Genomic DNA, 16,921 nt, shown 5'->3' on the forward strand with positions numbered 1-16,921 from the left:
TACCCCAGAGGGCTGTGCTGCCATACAGGGGGACCTCGACAGGCTAGAGGGATGGGCTGAGAGGAACCTCGTGACGAAGAGACATGGAGCTACTGGAGTGAGTTCAGAGGAGTGCTGAATGATTAGAGATGATTAGAGGAGAGATGATTAGAGGGCTGGAGCACCTCTCATAAGAGGAGGGGCTGAGAGAGCTGGGCCTGGTTAGCTTGGAGATGGGGAGAGTGAGAGGGGATCTTATCAATGTGTATAAATATCTGAGGGGAGGGTGTCAAGAGCATGGGACCAGACTCTTTTCAGTGGTGCCCAGCAACAGGACAAGAGGCAAGGGGCACAAGCTGAAGCACAGGAGGTTCTGGCTGAATATAAGAAAACACTTATTTACTCTGAAGATGACAGAGCACTGGGACAGGTTGCCCAGAGAGGTTGTGGAGTATCCATCTCTGGAGATATTCAAAACCTGCCTGGATGCCATCCTGTGCAATGTACTTTAGGTGATTCTGCTTGGCAGGGGGGTTGGACTAGATTATCTCCAGGGGTCCCTTCCCACTTCAATAATTCTGTGGTTCTGGGTGATTCTCTGGTTTACTATTCAGGTGGTCTCACGCTTAGGGTAGACTAATATATCATCTTCTGGACATGTGGTTTCTACTCTTAAGGTAGTTTTCCATTTGAATGGTTTTGTTCAAATGGTTCCCTCCAGTTTTCTTTAGAGAGAAAAGTGTGAAAATATTTTCTGGACAATCACATCTAAGAGTTGTTAGTTGTTTTTGTTTCTTTGTTTGTTGTTCTTCTTGTTTTAATCCTAAAACCTTTAAAGAACCTTTATTAGACTCCAATTATTGCCCATCAATTTGGGAAAGACTAAAAGTAACTGGGGATTAGAGAAATTAAGTCTCGAGAAATGCTAGGTCTTTCAGCTTTTTAATGCTGCTGATTGTGTCTTTCTGTTCTGTGTTCCATAAAAGTAATAAAGTTTAAATATTCTGTAGAAGTGATCTGTGATGGATGGTGGTAAGGAACCGATCAGGTAGCTCAGTTTGTCTATAGCATTGGAGCATTAAAAATCCCCACAAAAAAAGTCTTAAATATTTCCATCCATCTCACATTATGTATATATCATCTCGATCAGAAAGACATTCTTGGTAATAAAGCTCCCCTATCTAGCTAGCTGTGAGCATGCTGCCTTCAGAGGGTTTCTCTTTAATGGATGGCATGGAAAACTCTTCCAAGGCCAAAATACGTGAAGGAGATTTATTAATCCTGTAGCCCTTGTCACTCATGATAACGTTTATAATCCATAAGCCTTACATCACACCTAACATCCCAAGTAACAAATGCATCTCTGGGAGATGAACAATAAATCCTGCGTACACTCGGCTCCCTCCTCCTCCATCTCGATGAGGGTGTCCTGGAGTTGGTGCAGCTCCATCCAGCTGCCCTGGCTCCTCCTTGCTTCCTGCACTGGAGCCAGGAAACATGTCCCATCCTTCTTGGGCAGCCTTTCTCCAAAGCCATCAGTATTTGTCGCTGTATTTGCAGTCTGGGTAGCGGTAGGCAAAGCGTGAATCGCAAGACCGCAGAGGCTTCAGGAGCTCTGCCAGCTTTGCCAACGCCTCATTGACACCCTGGTCATCAGCAAGGCCATCCGCGCAGTGCTGCAGGAAGCTGTCTATTTTCTCCTGTACAGGTTGCAAGAATTTCCCCTTCAGGAGCTTAGGCAGAAGCTCTTGACACACCATGACAAGGCTCTGCTTCTCTCTGATGGAGTTACAGGACACAAATGCAGACTGGCAGTCCACAGTCAAGCAGCTAAATATATCTTTGTACTCCTGTTGGCCGTCGATCAGTTGGCTCCCTGTTAAAGACCATGAAATTGTTGTTAGAAAGACGGGAATAAAATCTCGGATAATCACATATGTCTGTGCCCCTGTATTAATATAGGGTTTGTTGCTGTCTAAAGGATACTACTATCTTTCACCACAATGTATGCTGTGCTGTATCTGTGTAAGGGCTACTTTTCCCCTGAAATACATGTATTTTTCTGAATGACAGAGCTCTGCTGAATTGCCTTAGAGAGGAAGCAGAGAGGGATTGTTGGGTCAAACCGGTGCAGAGGAAATTATAAGAATCAGAGCAACAACCTAGAACATGGAGTTCCTACAGAAACTACCACAAACAGTCAAACCTGTAATTTTTACATGTTACCCAAAATCATTAAAGCGCAAAAACAGCTCATCTAGCTGGAGCCAAGACAACCATAATAGCTGGTGGGACAAGAAAAAGAAGTCTGGTGGAAAATCCTCTGACAACTATTTCTGAATATTTGAGATGTGCTCAGCTGAATGTTTGAGCTTAGCAAAGGTCTTCTGAAAAGTTGAACATTCAAAATGAAAGTGTTAAATTAGTGGAGGAATGTTCTTTGGATAGCTCTGCTTCCAGTGGTAGAGCAATATAAACTGTGGAAAGTGAATAGTAATCCTTGATTTTATGCAAAACTGACATGAGTGATTTTATTACTATTACTATTACTATTACTATTACTATTACTATTACTATTACTATCACTATCACTATCACTATCACTATCACTATCACTATCACTATCACTATCACTATTATAAGTTACTGAGATAAATGCACCTAAAAAGAGTTTGATTTGAGCCAATACTTTAAACAAACAAGCCTATTAAATTTCTATTCACAAGTACTGACATTTGTGTGACAACTGTTTTACAGAAAAGAGGTGATGTAGGGAGCATGCACGGGAGAGTGCTCAGCACTGTACACGCTGAAGGCTGCTGCCCATCACAGAGGGGGCCGTGTGGCATGCAGGTGCCCACGTGGCACCCGGAGCATCCTTCGGTCCCTGCTCCACTGATGGCACGAGCAAAATGCCTGCTGTCTTCTCCACGCGGAGCCAGGATGGCTGGCACTGCTGATGCTTTTGCTATCAGTAAATCGCTCCTTGATCTTTTTATGATTTAAACTTAGCAAGTGATATTCGTTTGATTTTCAATAAATAAATAAATAAATACAGCACAGCAGGTGAAAGATCTGTTTTGCCTGTCACACCGAGCTCTCCTACGACAGACGCGCAGCCCCAGAGCCTGCTGAGTACCTTCCTCCTTGTCGATGATGCCCAGCGTGCTGGCATCCCGGATGAACAGATGCCCGTTGCTGAACACGCCGAAGGTGCCAGCGTCCACGTGGGTGAAGTAGAAGAAATAGTTGAGGTCGTTGGTGCCCATGGAGCGGAGGACGGCGAGGAGCTGGAGGGCCAGGTCGGCTGCCACCTCGGGGGCCGCCCCGAAGAAGTCTCGCAGGGGCTGGGTGCTGGCGCTGACCACCAGCCGCCCGCAGGAGCCCAGGTACCGCGGGAAGGGCCACCCCTCCACGTCGGGGAAGATCTGCCGAGAGAGGGGATGGTGGCATCAACACCTAGCCCTGCTCACTGCACTCTTTGCCATGAGCCCATCTCCCTCCCAGATGGCTTTGAGCGCATCCTTTGGACTTCCCAAGCAGCCGTGCTGGGGTTGTGCTTTGGTTTCTGGAGCCAGCCCACCACCGACCCTCACCACAGCGAGCCCCAGCAGCCAAGGGAGGCACTACTCTGCCCTACGTTTCTCCCTTTTTCTTTTCTTTGGGTGATTAAGCAAGAAGAATCTGATATTTCAAGATCTGTTCCATGAGGGAGACTAACCGGAGAGTCCAAGACAATAATAGATTTTAAATTCATGAAATTTTTAGGCAGAGAAGAGCTAAATTTAGGTTTCTTTATGCGGCCTTGGATGGCTCTTTTATGAGCACTGCATCGCTGAAGTCACAGCCTGAAGATGAGGTGGGGCCAGAGCAGTTTTTGCTGATTGGCAAGACCATGCCCAGCCATTTTGGAAGTCAGATGTGCTGGATGTTTGCTGCACGGGGGACACCTGGACAGGGTTTACCACATTTTTCTCACCTCTGCAGCACTGAGAGCTGCACCCTTGTGCCCCGGTGGGCTGTGGGCAAGGTGGCCAAGGGACCCCCACGAGACTCCCCAGAGCATGAGCACCATTCCCCTCACTGTGCAGGGGAGCACAGTGTGGGCCCTCGGTGGCCTCAATTAGGAGGAAGACGTTGCCTTCTCTCTGCTTCATCATATCTCAAAGGGTTGCAAGCAACAGCAGTGAGGACTGGATGTGAGGTGGCCGAGGGGATGCTCCCATGGAGGTCCTCACACAGTGAGAGTGGAGGCCACATGCCAGGAGGGGACCAGAGAAGCTCTCTGCCTTCAAACTCAGAGCTCAGTGGTATTCGGGATTGTACCAAACACCTCCTCAGAGCTGCACCCTGTCGTAGAGCCAGCTACCAGAGGTACGCAAACATTAATAACAGCTGTGGCACACTGAGACTGGGAAATCCATGCTCCCCAAATCCACGTTCAGTCCCAACACTGTGTCTCAGTCCTTATGTGTTAGTGTGTGCTCTCTTGTGCTTTGGATTTTATAAAAAGGCTGCGATTTTAAGTAATACATTAGCAATGCAAACATGACACTGAAACATCAAGGATGTGTAAAAACCTGGCTTTCACAGCGTGCTGCTGCAATAACCCATCTGGGCTCTGATTTATTTCAGGGGCTGGGCATCCGTGTCTCTCAGCAACTTCACAGGCTGGTGCAGGGAGTACTGCAGGAGTCTGCCTGTCTTCAGCCACCCATCTCCTCAGAAGAAACACGCTTCATAAAGGTCGGGAAGCGTGCAAAGGGCAGTCCTGGCAGCAGGGACTGGGGCATGGCTCATGCTTGCAAGGGGTGATGTTTCCAGCCGGGGCGGTACCTACCTGTAACAGGATGGGGTGTGAATTCACCGACAGCGTGTACAGGAGGCGCAGCTTGTCCCGGTCGGTGAGGTGGTCCATGTAGATGCTGCCGGCGTCTGGCACCTCGGCATAGCGCCGCACTATCCGGTCCAGGAGGCGCTGGGATGGGCAGCGCAGCATTGGGCTAGACAGGCCCTGGAGAGGGAGCAAAGCACAACATGGGTGTTTATTTTTCCAGCCTGAGATATCAAAAGGTGTTCTGGTACGGGGGCAGCTCTCTGCTCTGCAGCACCACTAATGGGCACGGGCATATGGGGGACTCCACAGCAACTCCCTCCCAGGAAGAAATGGGACAGCATCAGCCAAAAATACCAATTTGAGACAAATTCTGGAAATGGCACGCAGTCTTCACAGCATGGCCCTGGCCACCACCAGCCCCTTGTACCTGCCTCACCAGGCAGCGCCAGCCCTGCCAGCCCTGCCGGCCCACGGCGGCCTCTCCCATTGCTCCTCCAGTGAGTCACTTCCCTCTTCAAATACTGTCTTCAGATTGCTTCCCTCTTTGCCTAGCCTATAAGCAGCTTTCTTGGAAGTGCTCCCCGTTAAGGTCAGTAAACACGCCTTAAAACTGTAAATAAACATTGTACATGGGCACAAGCACAGGGTGCATTATCTCTCTGATAAACTTGCGCATTAGCTCTCAAAGCCAAATTTGAATATCCTGAGCATGTTTTCTTGCAAATGCCAGCAACAAGTAAAGAATTGTTGGGCTAATGGCTTCAGCCATCACCATATTTCACCTTTCAAATTTGTGGCCTTGATTTGTAAAATTGTAACAAGCGGTCTACATCTGGGATAAATGGCATCTATACTTAGAACTTTGTTGTAGAAAAATACCTTTGTTTTAAAGTTTTAAAAACCAAGGAGAGGTGACACGGGGAGGAGAATTCCCGACAGCAGAAATGCAGAATGCAGAAATGCTGCCCTGCCTTTCCTCTGCTGGGGAGGGGAGTTGGACTTGTGCATAACCTCTTTCTGCCAAATGATTCAAGTAGCCAAATTTGTTCTTTTGGATTTAGTTTCTCATCTGATGTCTGTGAGGCATTTGTCAGAGGACAAGGCACTTGAGCTCACGTTTGCTGCCTGCCGTTCTACACGCTGGGAGCAAAGATTTGAGTCAGGATCTCCCCAAGTCATTTGGTAGCTCTGAGGTAGGTCTCGCACAGCCCTTCCTGCACGAGCTGTTCATTTGGCATAAAGCATTGATTAACCAGCCATGAGAAAAAAATAATAAGAAGAAACAAGAGAAGGAGGAGAGTGCCACTCTCCTGTGCAGATGCAGAAGGAGGGACAGGACCTCCTGTGCCCACTCTTTTGCCTCCCTGCTGGTTTCAGGGGGGACCAGCCTCTCTCTCCTTGGCCATCAGTTGCATGGAGCAAGCCCTGAATGGTCAAAACTACCTGAAAAGCCCAATCCCTACTAGAGTGTTGATTTGCCAAGACCAAAGAACACTTTTTTCCCCCCACTTGTCAAAAATAACGCTCCTCAGTTCTAGCTACAAGCCTTCATACAGTTCTGTACGTACACATACAGTGTGGCCTTATGAAGGAAATACATTTTCCACTAATTATCAGAAACCATAGGGGGAGGGAAGGGACGGTTATGGATTTCTGTCTCACTGCACTTGCAGACACATTATGGGTGACTCTGTCACTTTCCCTTTGGAGGAGAAGTGAGAAAAAATGAGCAGAACAGAATTGTGTTAAGTAAGAGAAACAGTGGAGAAAGTCTCTAGCAGCTCAGCGTGTATGCAAATATTTGCAGCCAAAGTTAGAAAGCTTCACTAGCTCCAGGAGTTTGTCATGCAAAAGCTGAGACCCTTAACAAGTGTACAGTAGGAACAGAAACCACGAGAATGCATAAAAGCTCTAAATAGGATTTTTTCCAGGGTCAGAGCTTATCCTATGAACACAGATGCGGACATGTGCTGCACACAGCGATCGTGACTGCTCCTTTCCCATGGAACTGTTTTAGGGTTTTCATGGCTAAAGCAGTGACCGACACCTGGCTGGGGCTGAATGACGGCAGCATCCATACAGCAGAAAGGCAGCCGCAGTTGTAAAACTGTCAGACAAAAACTGCCAGCAGAAGAAAAATGTGAAGGTTGTATACTTGAAACACTGAAGATACTGATTTATCTCAGAACATCTCAAGTCCTTTCCAGCATCTTATCACCCTGGAGAATAAGACCTGACAGGCAGCCTGACATCTTGTTTGTGATTGATATGGAAAGCTTCTTATTTACTTTGATTAAATTCCTACATCCTTGTATCTGATAATGAGTAGTTCCTACAATGCCTACCTGCACTCAGCTATGATTTTTTCCCTACTGCACGATATGTGATGTGTGTTAAACTCTTGTCCATGTGTACGTACGCAGATCTCATGCAGACATGAAAAGAATCCAGTGGGACATAAAGATGACCTCAGGAAGACAAATTTTCTCCACTTTGCTGTCTTTTCAGCCAGCCTGAGGAAGGGCAGCACAGCCCAGGAACACTGCTGCCTGCTGCCCCATGTGCTGCTGCCTGGTGAAACCAATTGAAGAAATTTGGGATTTGGACCCAGGAGGAAAGAGCTGGATGTACATATTGAAACACTCACAGCTCCTGGCTGTTTGAAGGCAGGGGTTTCATTCACCCCCCCAAAAAAAGAGAAGCTGAGGATGTCCAGTGAAGCCATGAAGCTCATCCCCGCTGCAGATACCCTTGCTGATGTCCTTGCGCATTTTCCAGGCTGCGCTTTGTAACCAGGGTTATAACTTTGCCCTGCAGGCCATTGGTGCTGAAGTTAGCCTACATTTTGTTGCTGCTCACCTCGAAGAGGGCAAACAAGCCCTGTATGGCTCACAGTGACAAAATCTGGCCCCAAGACATGGGCAGAGCAGTGTGTGGTGGTGCTGCCATGTGCGTTACAACAACATGGGTAGCAGTGCACAGCCCGAGCTGAGCCCAGCTCCTCTCCCAGGCCAGCGAGATTTTAGCAGTGAAGGCTTCGCTGCATCTGACAAGTATTTTCGTTGTGGCGGGTGAAATAATCAGTGCGGCAGCTCGGATGGGAGCTGGGGCAGGCAGGGTAGGCAGCGCAAAGTGTAAAAGCAGCGCTTCATGGGCTGTCATCCCGATTCAAGGATGTGGAGGGCTGTTGTAATTCCCTGTTACAAAAGACAAAATTACTCGAGTCATTAGTTTTCCTCAGTGCCAAAACTGCAGGGAGGGGAGCACAGACACCCCTGGGTGACCACAGCATCATGAAATGGGGGCAGAATCACGCTGGGCATCAGCAGCGTGCTGTTAAACACCTCCAAAAACACCAGGAGAGCAGTGGCTGCCAGTAAGCATCTGCAGTGACTTCTTGTATCCGCAGGAAGCCCCCTCCGATGGCTCGTGCTGGGTTGCCAGCTCATGTTTGCTGTGTGCAGGCTGAGGTGCTCCGTGGCTCTCAGCTGCAAGGAGGTGCTGGCTGGGCAGGGAGGCGCGGGGGGCCTTGGGCTTGGAGCATCACCATGGGCTTCCGCAGGAGCTCGCACTCGTGCTGTGCTGTGGAAATGTCACTGCCGCCGGCTGCTTCTTGTTTCAGGCCACTGTGAGCCCAGCAGCCATGTTACAGAGCACACAGTGCTTCATTGACACAGCCAGAGAGCCATGAAAACAGGAGCGGTGCAGTTCTGGGGCTGGCATGCACTGATCTCGGCCTTGCTGCAGCCGGCTGTGCCCTTTCTTCACTTAAAAATCCCTGAGATGTCCCAGGAAGCTCGTCCCCGGGTGCATCCCCCTGGGCTGGCCCTTGGGGCTCACCCAGCTGCTATTTTAAACCTCTCTTTCCCCAGCCACGTAATTAGGTGAGAACCTTCACCCTAAAATACCTGCGCTGTTAGCTATAAAGAAGACATACATAGAGTACAGACAGCATTGAGACATTTGGGTGGAAGAATTGAGGGTGGGGCAGAAACATCCCCACCTGAGCTGCTGGTGTTTTCACACGTATTGATTCATTTTTTTTTTTATTATTATTTTTTTTCCCTGCCTGAGGACCAGCAGGCATTACGGTGTTAGGGCATTCACCCTCAGCCTCCAGGATCCCCACTCCTGCCCTCCTTGCAGACAACCCCAACCCTTTGCCCGTACCAGCGTTGTCCCACCTGCAGCACAGGACGCTTTGGGAGTCCCCTTTGGGCCATGCAGGAGCCCGTGGGTTGCCCTGGTCTGGTTTTGGGGCCGGTGGTGGGGCACTGACCTGGACCAGGTCGGGGGTGAGGCGCTTGGCCCGCAGCCACTTCTGGAAGCGGTGAGTGCGGCGCAGGGCGCGCTCCAGGCTGCAGGTCTTGGTCTTCAGCAGGGAGGTGCAGATGCGCTTGTCCGCCTGGTCGTGCTGGTACTTGGTGGTCAGGCGGGTGATGTCGACCAGCCGCCAGCTCTGGGCATCGTCGGTGTAGTTGCCCGAGTAGCTGAGCAGGTAGCTGGGGGGCAGCTTTAAACGAGAAGAAAGCCAGGTGTCAAACCTGCCAAACCAAAACGAGAGCCCCACGGAGAGCGGGTTAACAAGCCTCGCCGACACCCACCGCGCAAGCACCACACAGCGTCACGAAAACCTCAGCAAGAGATGGCCCAAGTGATTTTGGGGGGTCCCTTTGGCACTGCTGGGGAGCCGTTTCCCACCCCAAGGACCACACATGCCCCAGGCAAGAAGAGTAGGTGGAGTAGAGTAGGTGATTCTCCAAAAGGACTTTGGAGAAAATACCTGCATTTGTTCCCCAGTTAAGATATCCCTTGCTATGCCCAAAGATCACCATTTGGGCCATGTGAACAGCAAAAGTGAAGGAAGAAGGCTCGGGGCTTCAGTTCCCTGGGAACTCCTGACGTTTTGAGATTTCTTGAAGCCTGTGCTGCAATGAGAGAAGTGTCCCCCCCCCCAAAAAAAAGGAATAATAACACTTTAAAGTACCCTGCAGAACAAAAACTCCAGAACATAAATATGTTCGGAAATACCAGAATGGCCTTTCACTTTGAGGTGGTGGCTTTACTCGGTGTCGATGCAGGAGAGGCCAGTGTATTATTTTTTTCATTAATCAAAATGCTAACGCTGAAACAAAGCTCGTGAAGGATATTTTGTTTGAAGTTTTCAGTGGTGAGTTCCAAGGAAAAGTTTAATGCCGTGACGTAGTGCTTTCCTTAGCTGCAAAATCTTTTCTGGTGAAAAATGCCAGCTTTCCTGGCCAGGCTGGTCCAGGCAGAGACCTGGCTGCCCGGTGTCACCCTGTGTCCAGGTAGGAGGAACTGCTGGAGCGAGGAGAACAGCAACACCAGCACCAAATGCACACTGTGACCTCCACCTGCATGGGCACAGGGTCTCCACAGGGCACCCCCAAGGCATAGGTGTGGGGAGTGTAGCGTATGGGATGGAAACAGGCATCTGACTGCTTTGCAGGTTCCTCTGCGAGATGCAAGAGCAGCTGAGCCCCGGCCCTCAGCCAGGCCAGTGGCTGCACGGGCTGCCTCCAGGCTCTCCTCATTATACACTTGCCCAAGTGCATAAGAAAACGTTTCTTAATTTAATCTCGCCATAAATTAAAGATGATGATAGCTCAAAACTGAAACAGGAGAGGCAAGGGGTGCCCTTCAGAAGCAGCTAGCTGCCAGTAAATGAAAAGGCGTTAAAGAAGCCGAGGGTTGAAGCTGATTTTTCTTTTTGACCTCCAGCTGGGAACTCCACGCAGAGAAACTTTGAGGGGGTTAGTTGGATTTACTTCCCTCTTTATCTCCCCTTCAAATATCAGTGTGTGCAACCTTGTCCTGATGCCTTCCCCAGCTCCTCTGTAGGGGGTAGCATCTTGCAGATTCTGGGCAGCTCAGCTGTCCCCAAGGGGGAAAACCCCTCTCCTCAAAATGTTCCCAGCAAGCCCTGTGCAAATGCTGCAGGACATTTATTCATTATCCCAGGCTGTTGCACCGACCTCATCCAATGCAACCGCTGGTGCTAGTCCTGCTGTGGCTCTTGCTGAGGGCATTTTGCCCAATACGAAATCAGAGCTTCCTTATGATCAGAGCATCTGATATGAAAATAAACCCTTTCTCTCTCTCTCTCTCTTTTTTTTTTTTTTTTTTTTTTTGCCTGGTTTTGAGGCAGGACTACAGAGTATCTGCTGTGCCTTACTTTGGTTTGCTTTGCACCGTGTCCCCTCCCAGCACCTAATCTGCAAAGCAGGCACACAGAGCCAGGCACGTACCGGAAAGGGATGGATACGAGCTGGGGCTTTCTCTCTTTCCCCTCTTTTTTTTAAGTTAAGCATAAATGTGCCTTGTGACTTGGCTCACACAGCCGTGCTCAGGGGAGATGACGCCAGGCAGGCACCAGCACAGAGCCACCACTGGTGCTGGGATGTGCAAAATGCCACACCGAGTGTTGCTCTGGGCACGAGGGGAGCCCTGAGGGGGCCACAGCCTCCCTGTGCCTGGCATCATTTCCAGGCAGCCCAGCACTGGCCTGGCACACGTGCTGGATGCTTTCAGGATTCGTCACTGAGCCATGCAGCAGCAGTAATCCAGCTTCGTGTGGAGCCGCACAGCTCAGGGCCAGGTTGGGCTTTAATGAAGGTGCTCCGTGAGATCTGCGTGGAGGACCAACCCGCCAGCTACAGGCTATAGATTGGCCCAGATCTGAATGCTGGAGAAAATCAAACTTGGTTTCACTCAGAAAAGAGAAAAGCAAGTGTTTTGTTTCAGCCAAAATAACCTTGCTTGTATTTGGAGAGTTTTACATTTTTTTAATCATTAACATTAAATAAATTAAGTCTTAAACAAAAATAAAGGAAGATCATATTAACAAATTGAAGCAATCCACTTTTTTCAAACTTCCTTCCCAATACTCTCAGCCAAGGCTAGCCGCCAACATTGGCACAAGACCTCAAATAGTTTTGGTCAGCTCGTTTTCACAGCGTTTTGAAAATCTGATATTTCAGTGACAACTTCTGCCACGCTCTGCTTTTGGGCCAGCTGGTGGGCAGGCTCTGGGAACGAACCCCACGTCCCGGTGCTCGCTGTTCAAGGGCATGCCACAGCTCCTGGAAGTGGTGGGGGGTTAATGAAGCATGCCCTGCTGAGGACCAAGAGAGGGAAGCACAAAGCGCCATCCACCTTTGTGAACACGGAAAAGGTGAACATGGAAATGGGCAGCCCATGTCCCATTGACTTTGAGGCAAATGCAACTTCTGCTGCTGCCTTCAAGTTCTCACAGAAAACTCCCCAAAGCATAAGAACATTTTAGCCCTGCCTGTGCTCTAGCACACAGGTAGCCGATGTGCAGGAGCCCCCATGCCTCAGGCAGGTGCACGTCGCTTTTGGTCTTGGTTAATACGCACGTGAATTTCTGCACATGGGTGCTGTTGTGCCTGGTACAGGACTACATAGCACGCCCGTATGTTTGTAGCTAACACAGCCCATTGGAACATGCAAAGTTAAAACCCCTCGCCTTTACTCAGCTGCTCACAATCAAATCCGTCCAGTGACATCAAAACAAACTGATTTCTTCCTTCCCTCTTCCCTTCCCCCACCACTGCCTTGAACTCCTCCAGAGATACTCTCTGTGCAGAAAGTTGTGCCTTTTACTCCTGCCTTCAAGTTACAGTTCTTGTCGGGTCTGTGCAGCTTTAAAAGCAAACAGAGTCAGAGCAGCAATGCATAGACATAAATTAAAATACCCGGCGCTGTAATGGCAGCCCAATGATAAGTTACTCTTTGCATCGTCTTTCCTTAAAGCACAGGGAAACGCTAACAGGCAACTTTCAGGGTACCATGCAGAATGCGCTAAAAATCACTGTGCCGAGTTTCTGACCTTATTTCTTCTTTAAAGAATTTCTTGCAAATGGACGTCCCAATGCAGGCGTTGCACTTGTCGAGTCCCAGGAAAGTCCGGCCAAAACTGTAGCTGGGCTTGACGTGGGGCGCAGACGGAGACGCCGTCACTGCTGCAGCAGGGCTACAGCTCAGGGCCAAAACCAGCAGCAGCAGCAGCCACGAATCTGCAACTCTGGAGCAAAGGTGACATATCCAGCGCCCCATCTACAGTCGCGGAGAGCTCTGACTGTTGCAAGCCACCCCTCTCTACACTCCTGGCCCTGCCGCGGTGAGCCCCGAAACGCAGCCAGATGCGCTGGATGCTGGAGCCCCGGCCGCAGCCCCCATCCTGCCAGCTGGTCACTGGCTCTATTGGCTTGAGGTTTGGGTGGGAAAGATACGATGTAGGGTGGGGAGAAGGAAACGCATGGAGGATGCAGATAACTTGGGTTGCCATGGCTACCTTTCCTTTACTTGCCGCAGCTGCTTTGGCCCCTGCTGACCCTCCCGTCAGCCGGCTGGGAAAACAACGCCAAGAGGTGCTCATCTGCGCTTTGTGCAGACAAATGAAGGATATCCTGCCGCTGGAGCAGAGGGCATGTGCGGGACGCTTGGTAAAAGCTCATTTGGGAGGAACAGCAGTGTGGCAGGAACGCACACTCAGCCAGAAGCCCAGCCCCTCGCGGTGTGTTATTCCCAGAGCCACATCTCAGGGCTCCTCGGATGCTTGCTAGGCTTGGTTTTCCCTCAGAAAATCACCAGAAGTGCTGCCTGGTGGAGTCACCTCTTGACAGAGGTGTTTAAAACCCATCACACAGCTGAGTCTCCTGCTGTGGACAGTAGGGTAGCCTGGTGCTGTCTGCAACACCCAGCTCACCTAACACCCCTGTGGCCATGTTGCTCCCACTTTTTGGATGGGCTGTGGAGGAGGGTGACCCTGTCAGCACGAGGCAGGGAGGGAGGGCAGCTCTTTGAAGCACAGTCATTAATTGAGGCACCTGGGAGATCTGGGGTCTCCCTTTGGCCCTGCAGCCTGAAGGAAGTTACTTCATCTCCCTGTGCATCCCTTTGAGCAAAAGGGAGATGCTGACATTCAGGGTTTGTCCGCAGGGCACAGAGCAGCCAGGCAGGGATGATGAGCCCTGCTGAGAGGGCAGGGGATGCAGGGCACCCTGCCAACGCTGCAGACGAAAGGGGCCGTGCTGTTCTGGGACACGAGCAAGCGCATCCAGCACGCAGCTCTGCATTGCGCCACATCCATGTCTGGCCTTGTACTCTGGTGCAAAGCTCTTTGAAATCCACTGGTGAGAGGAGCCACACCAGAGCCAAACACCCACATCCAGCAGTTTATCCTCTTCCCTGGCCTTTCCTGTTGCTGGGACATTGCCCCTGATCCCACTGCAGGAATCATCCCTTTCCACTGCTCCCTGCCAGCAGCTCTGCATCACTGGCCAGCTTAACACTGCTCCTACCCCACTATTCCCTGGATGTTACCAAAATTAAACACCAGCCATCTGTTTTTATCTTCACTACGTAACATATAAAAAATATACCCTTCAGTTTCTTAATATTCTAATTGCCTGCCTTCAGTCTTCAATTTTCCACTGAGATTTATGAGCAGCAAACTGGCTTCTGGCTGCCAGCTCAGTGCAGGAGCCCCGGCCTGCCCTGCCCCACAGTGAGCCACAGAAAAGGGGAGGACTTCAGCACATGCCCTTTCCCACAGCAAGCACCAGACATGCCAGTACTCTGACCCTAAAAAAACATTAGATAGACAGCAGAGCTTCTTTTTGGTTCACAGTGTCTTGAAGGCCATGGTGTTCTTGCACTATTGCTTGATTTAGTACTACAAAATGCACAATTATACTTTCCTCTGGTGCATCACACCTGCATCACCTTGAAGTATTATAAAAAACAACTTTTTATTCAAGGAGTGGGAGCTGGTTCATCATAGCCACATCAGAAGCTTGCCACTAGCATTTGCACTTGGCCCCAAGACAAGTCATTCCTTGTTTCTTCAAGAAGATTTGCCCAACCTGAGCTGCCCCTTAGTACAGCTGATGTGCATAGGAAACAGCCTTGAAAACAAAGCATAAAAATTAGTGCACATACCTCAGAGCTAGCCTAAAAACAGTGGCTGGGAAACTGCAGCTTGCTGTATGTTGAGAGAAGAGCTACGTCATTGAAAGATACCTCTTCTTGAAGGAGCTTTTTTCCTGCCCTCCTCATAATATGGCTTGTAGGTGTTGAGGTTGCACAACTGTCTTGTAGATCCTCTGCCTGTGCCAGGTAGAAGTTGCAGGCTGGATTTTCCTTGCAGGGCCCCCAAAAAGCCTGGTCACTGCAGACCACGATGCTGATCTGTTTGGAGGGGTAGGGCTGAGTTTCAGAGAGCCTGGATCATGGCCAGGCACCCAACAGCCTGTGGGAAAGCACGGGCCAAAATGTACAGAGCCGGGAACGATACTAGGTTTGCCAAGCATTGTGCCTCATGACCCCACGAAGCAGTTTGAGATAGGCTCTCCTATCCAATGGCATATATTTGCTGATGTGCCTAAAACTGGTCTGTTTTCCCCAAGTAATGATGGGGTGAAATGCACACAGCCGATCTCCACCCAACCCACCAACGCAACCCAGCTGCCCACCACCACCTCTTTCCACCCCCATCCCTCATCCACCTTCAACCAAGTGAAACAGGAGATGGCTTTGCAGAGCAGGAAACCTTGTGAACTAATTATATTGGCTGACCGATGAATCTTGGGTCACGGCTGCTCACTCCTTCAGAACAGGATGGGCGCAGAGGAGCAGGAGATGCGGCCCCACTGCCGTTCCTCAGCTGATGTTCCCATCGGGGTCCTCACGGCTCCTCACCTCCATATGCTGGTAGGGACCTGGCTGCTGGGGACACCCAGGAGGTGGGTTTCAGGTGCCACCTCACCTCGTTTTCCTCACCATTCCCTCACCAGGTTTGCCGCTGCAAATGAGCCCACTCAGCAAGCACAGGGTTGCTCAGCAACAGAGCACTGCCTGGCGGGATGCAGGACTGCTGCATTGCTCTGCCACACGGGAAAGAGAGAAACACAGGAAAAAAAAAATAAAACTTCTGCTGGAAGGGGAGAGGCTCCTGCTCTTCCTGAGGTCCTCAGTAGGTTGTGCCGCTCTCAGGGCCCCGGCAAGACCTTGGCGGCTGCACCAAGCAGCAGCGCAGGACGGGGTGGAGGTCAGCACAGGGTGTGGTGCAGCAGGGCTTTTCTTAATAGAGGTTTTCATTAATCACATCCAGGATAATCGTTAAGCTATTGCTGAGCAACCAGTACGGACTTGATATCGAGCTGCTTATCATTTCCATCCCAGTTCAGGCTGGATGTGTGGATTAATAGCTAGGACGGCTTGACACATTTTCAATTCTTTCAAAATGAAAAAAAAATACATCTTTTTTGAATGCTACAAAGCTCATAATATTTGGAAGGATGTGATCACTTCCTTTTTCTGCATTTTCGTGATTATGAAAGAAACATCTGTTTTGAAGTGATCTGCAATACAAAATTTTTGTTCCAGTTGGACTGGAAACGGACAACTTCTGTTCTACGCTCTTGCTCTTCCAGCCCCGTTTCTTTCCCTTTTTCTTCTGAAAGATAAAAGAGAGGGGGAGAGGAGGAGAAGCAAGCAAGCCAACCAAAGCCACTGCCCACACTGTAAATGAAGGCAGAAAAAGTGGCCACCGAGGTGTGGGTGGTGCCGAACACCAGGGCTGAGTGGGTAGAGTGCGTTTTCACTTCCATTCGCCACGAGAAGATTTGACGTCATGAGCGTATGGATTTTTCTACATTTTGAATCAATGAAGATAATAAAACGCAAACAAAAATTTGACCCTTTCTTTGCCTCACCAGGAAATAGTGCCTGTTGTTTGATAAGCCTAGATATAATTCATCAGAATTGTCAATAATCTATTTTATTAATAATATAAGAAAGCAGCTGCTGCTCTGTATCTACAGGATTTGTTTGATTCTCCCTGGCTCCATTCTGCTGCTGCAGAAGAGGAAGCCTGCTGTTCAGAAAACCCTGCCTCTGCACACTGGTAGGCAGCTGGAAGAAAAAGTCAGCTACAAGAAAAGCCTCAGGCTCTGTGGCCGGCAGATAAGGGCAGTTCTTGTTTGTGAGAGGCTGAAATGTCAGCACAAAAGGCCACCAAATGCTATCAGCTACTGTGCGGTCTGTGGCATTTAGGGA

At 49.7% G+C, this 16,921-nt stretch overlaps 1 protein-coding gene and 1 long non-coding RNA gene across 5 annotated transcripts; one reads left to right on the forward strand and one right to left on the reverse strand.

The window, feature by feature from the left end:
• Positions 1-1,237: 1,237 nt before the first annotated feature.
• DIPK2B (divergent protein kinase domain 2B) lies at positions 1,238-15,562 on the reverse strand. 4 transcript variants are annotated; one of them, XM_084511118.1, is made up of 6 exons: positions 15,440-15,562; positions 12,690-15,052; positions 9,096-9,360; positions 4,820-4,993; positions 3,119-3,407; positions 1,238-1,855 (listed from the first exon to the last, which is right to left on the reverse strand). In XM_084511118.1, exons 2-6 carry the CDS (start codon positions 12,914-12,916, stop codon positions 1,515-1,517), a joined length of 1,296 nt encoding a protein of 431 aa, XP_084367244.1. In that variant the 5' UTR covers positions 12,917-15,052; positions 15,440-15,562; the 3' UTR covers positions 1,238-1,514. The 4 variants fall into 4 exon arrangements, with proteins under 4 accessions (XP_084367244.1, XP_084367243.1, XP_084367245.1 ...); XM_084511117.1 differs by having other exon boundaries at positions 12,690-15,113; XM_084511119.1 differs by having other exon boundaries at positions 15,414-15,460.
• LOC311432696 lies at positions 15,465-16,312 on the forward strand. Its single transcript, XR_014690249.1, has 2 exons — positions 15,465-15,574; positions 15,658-16,312. It is a non-coding gene; the product is annotated as an uncharacterized lncRNA (long non-coding RNA).
• The last annotated feature ends 609 nt before the right edge of the window (positions 16,313-16,921 follow it).

This window comes from Aythya ferina (genome assembly GCF_964211825.1).
Source record: "Aythya ferina genome assembly, chromosome: 1".
NCBI classification, from domain to species: Eukaryota; Metazoa; Chordata; class Aves; order Anseriformes; family Anatidae; genus Aythya; species Aythya ferina.

What these genes read in the sequence shown, in the direction of transcription:
- DIPK2B (XM_084511118.1), bottom strand. Translation starts at nt 12,916, where the DNA reads ATGGGGCGCTGGATATGTCACCTTTGCTCCAGAGTTGCAGATTCGTGG. An exon ending in TTCTTTAAAGAAGAAATAAG is followed by an intron (nt 9,361 to 12,689) that starts GTCAGAAACTCG and finishes TTGGTTTGGCAG; the next exon opens with GTTTGACACCTGGCTTTCTT. An exon ending in TCACCCCCGACCTGGTCCAG is followed by an intron (nt 4,994 to 9,095) that starts GTCAGTGCCCCA and finishes CTCCCTCTCCAG; the next exon opens with GGCCTGTCTAGCCCAATGCT.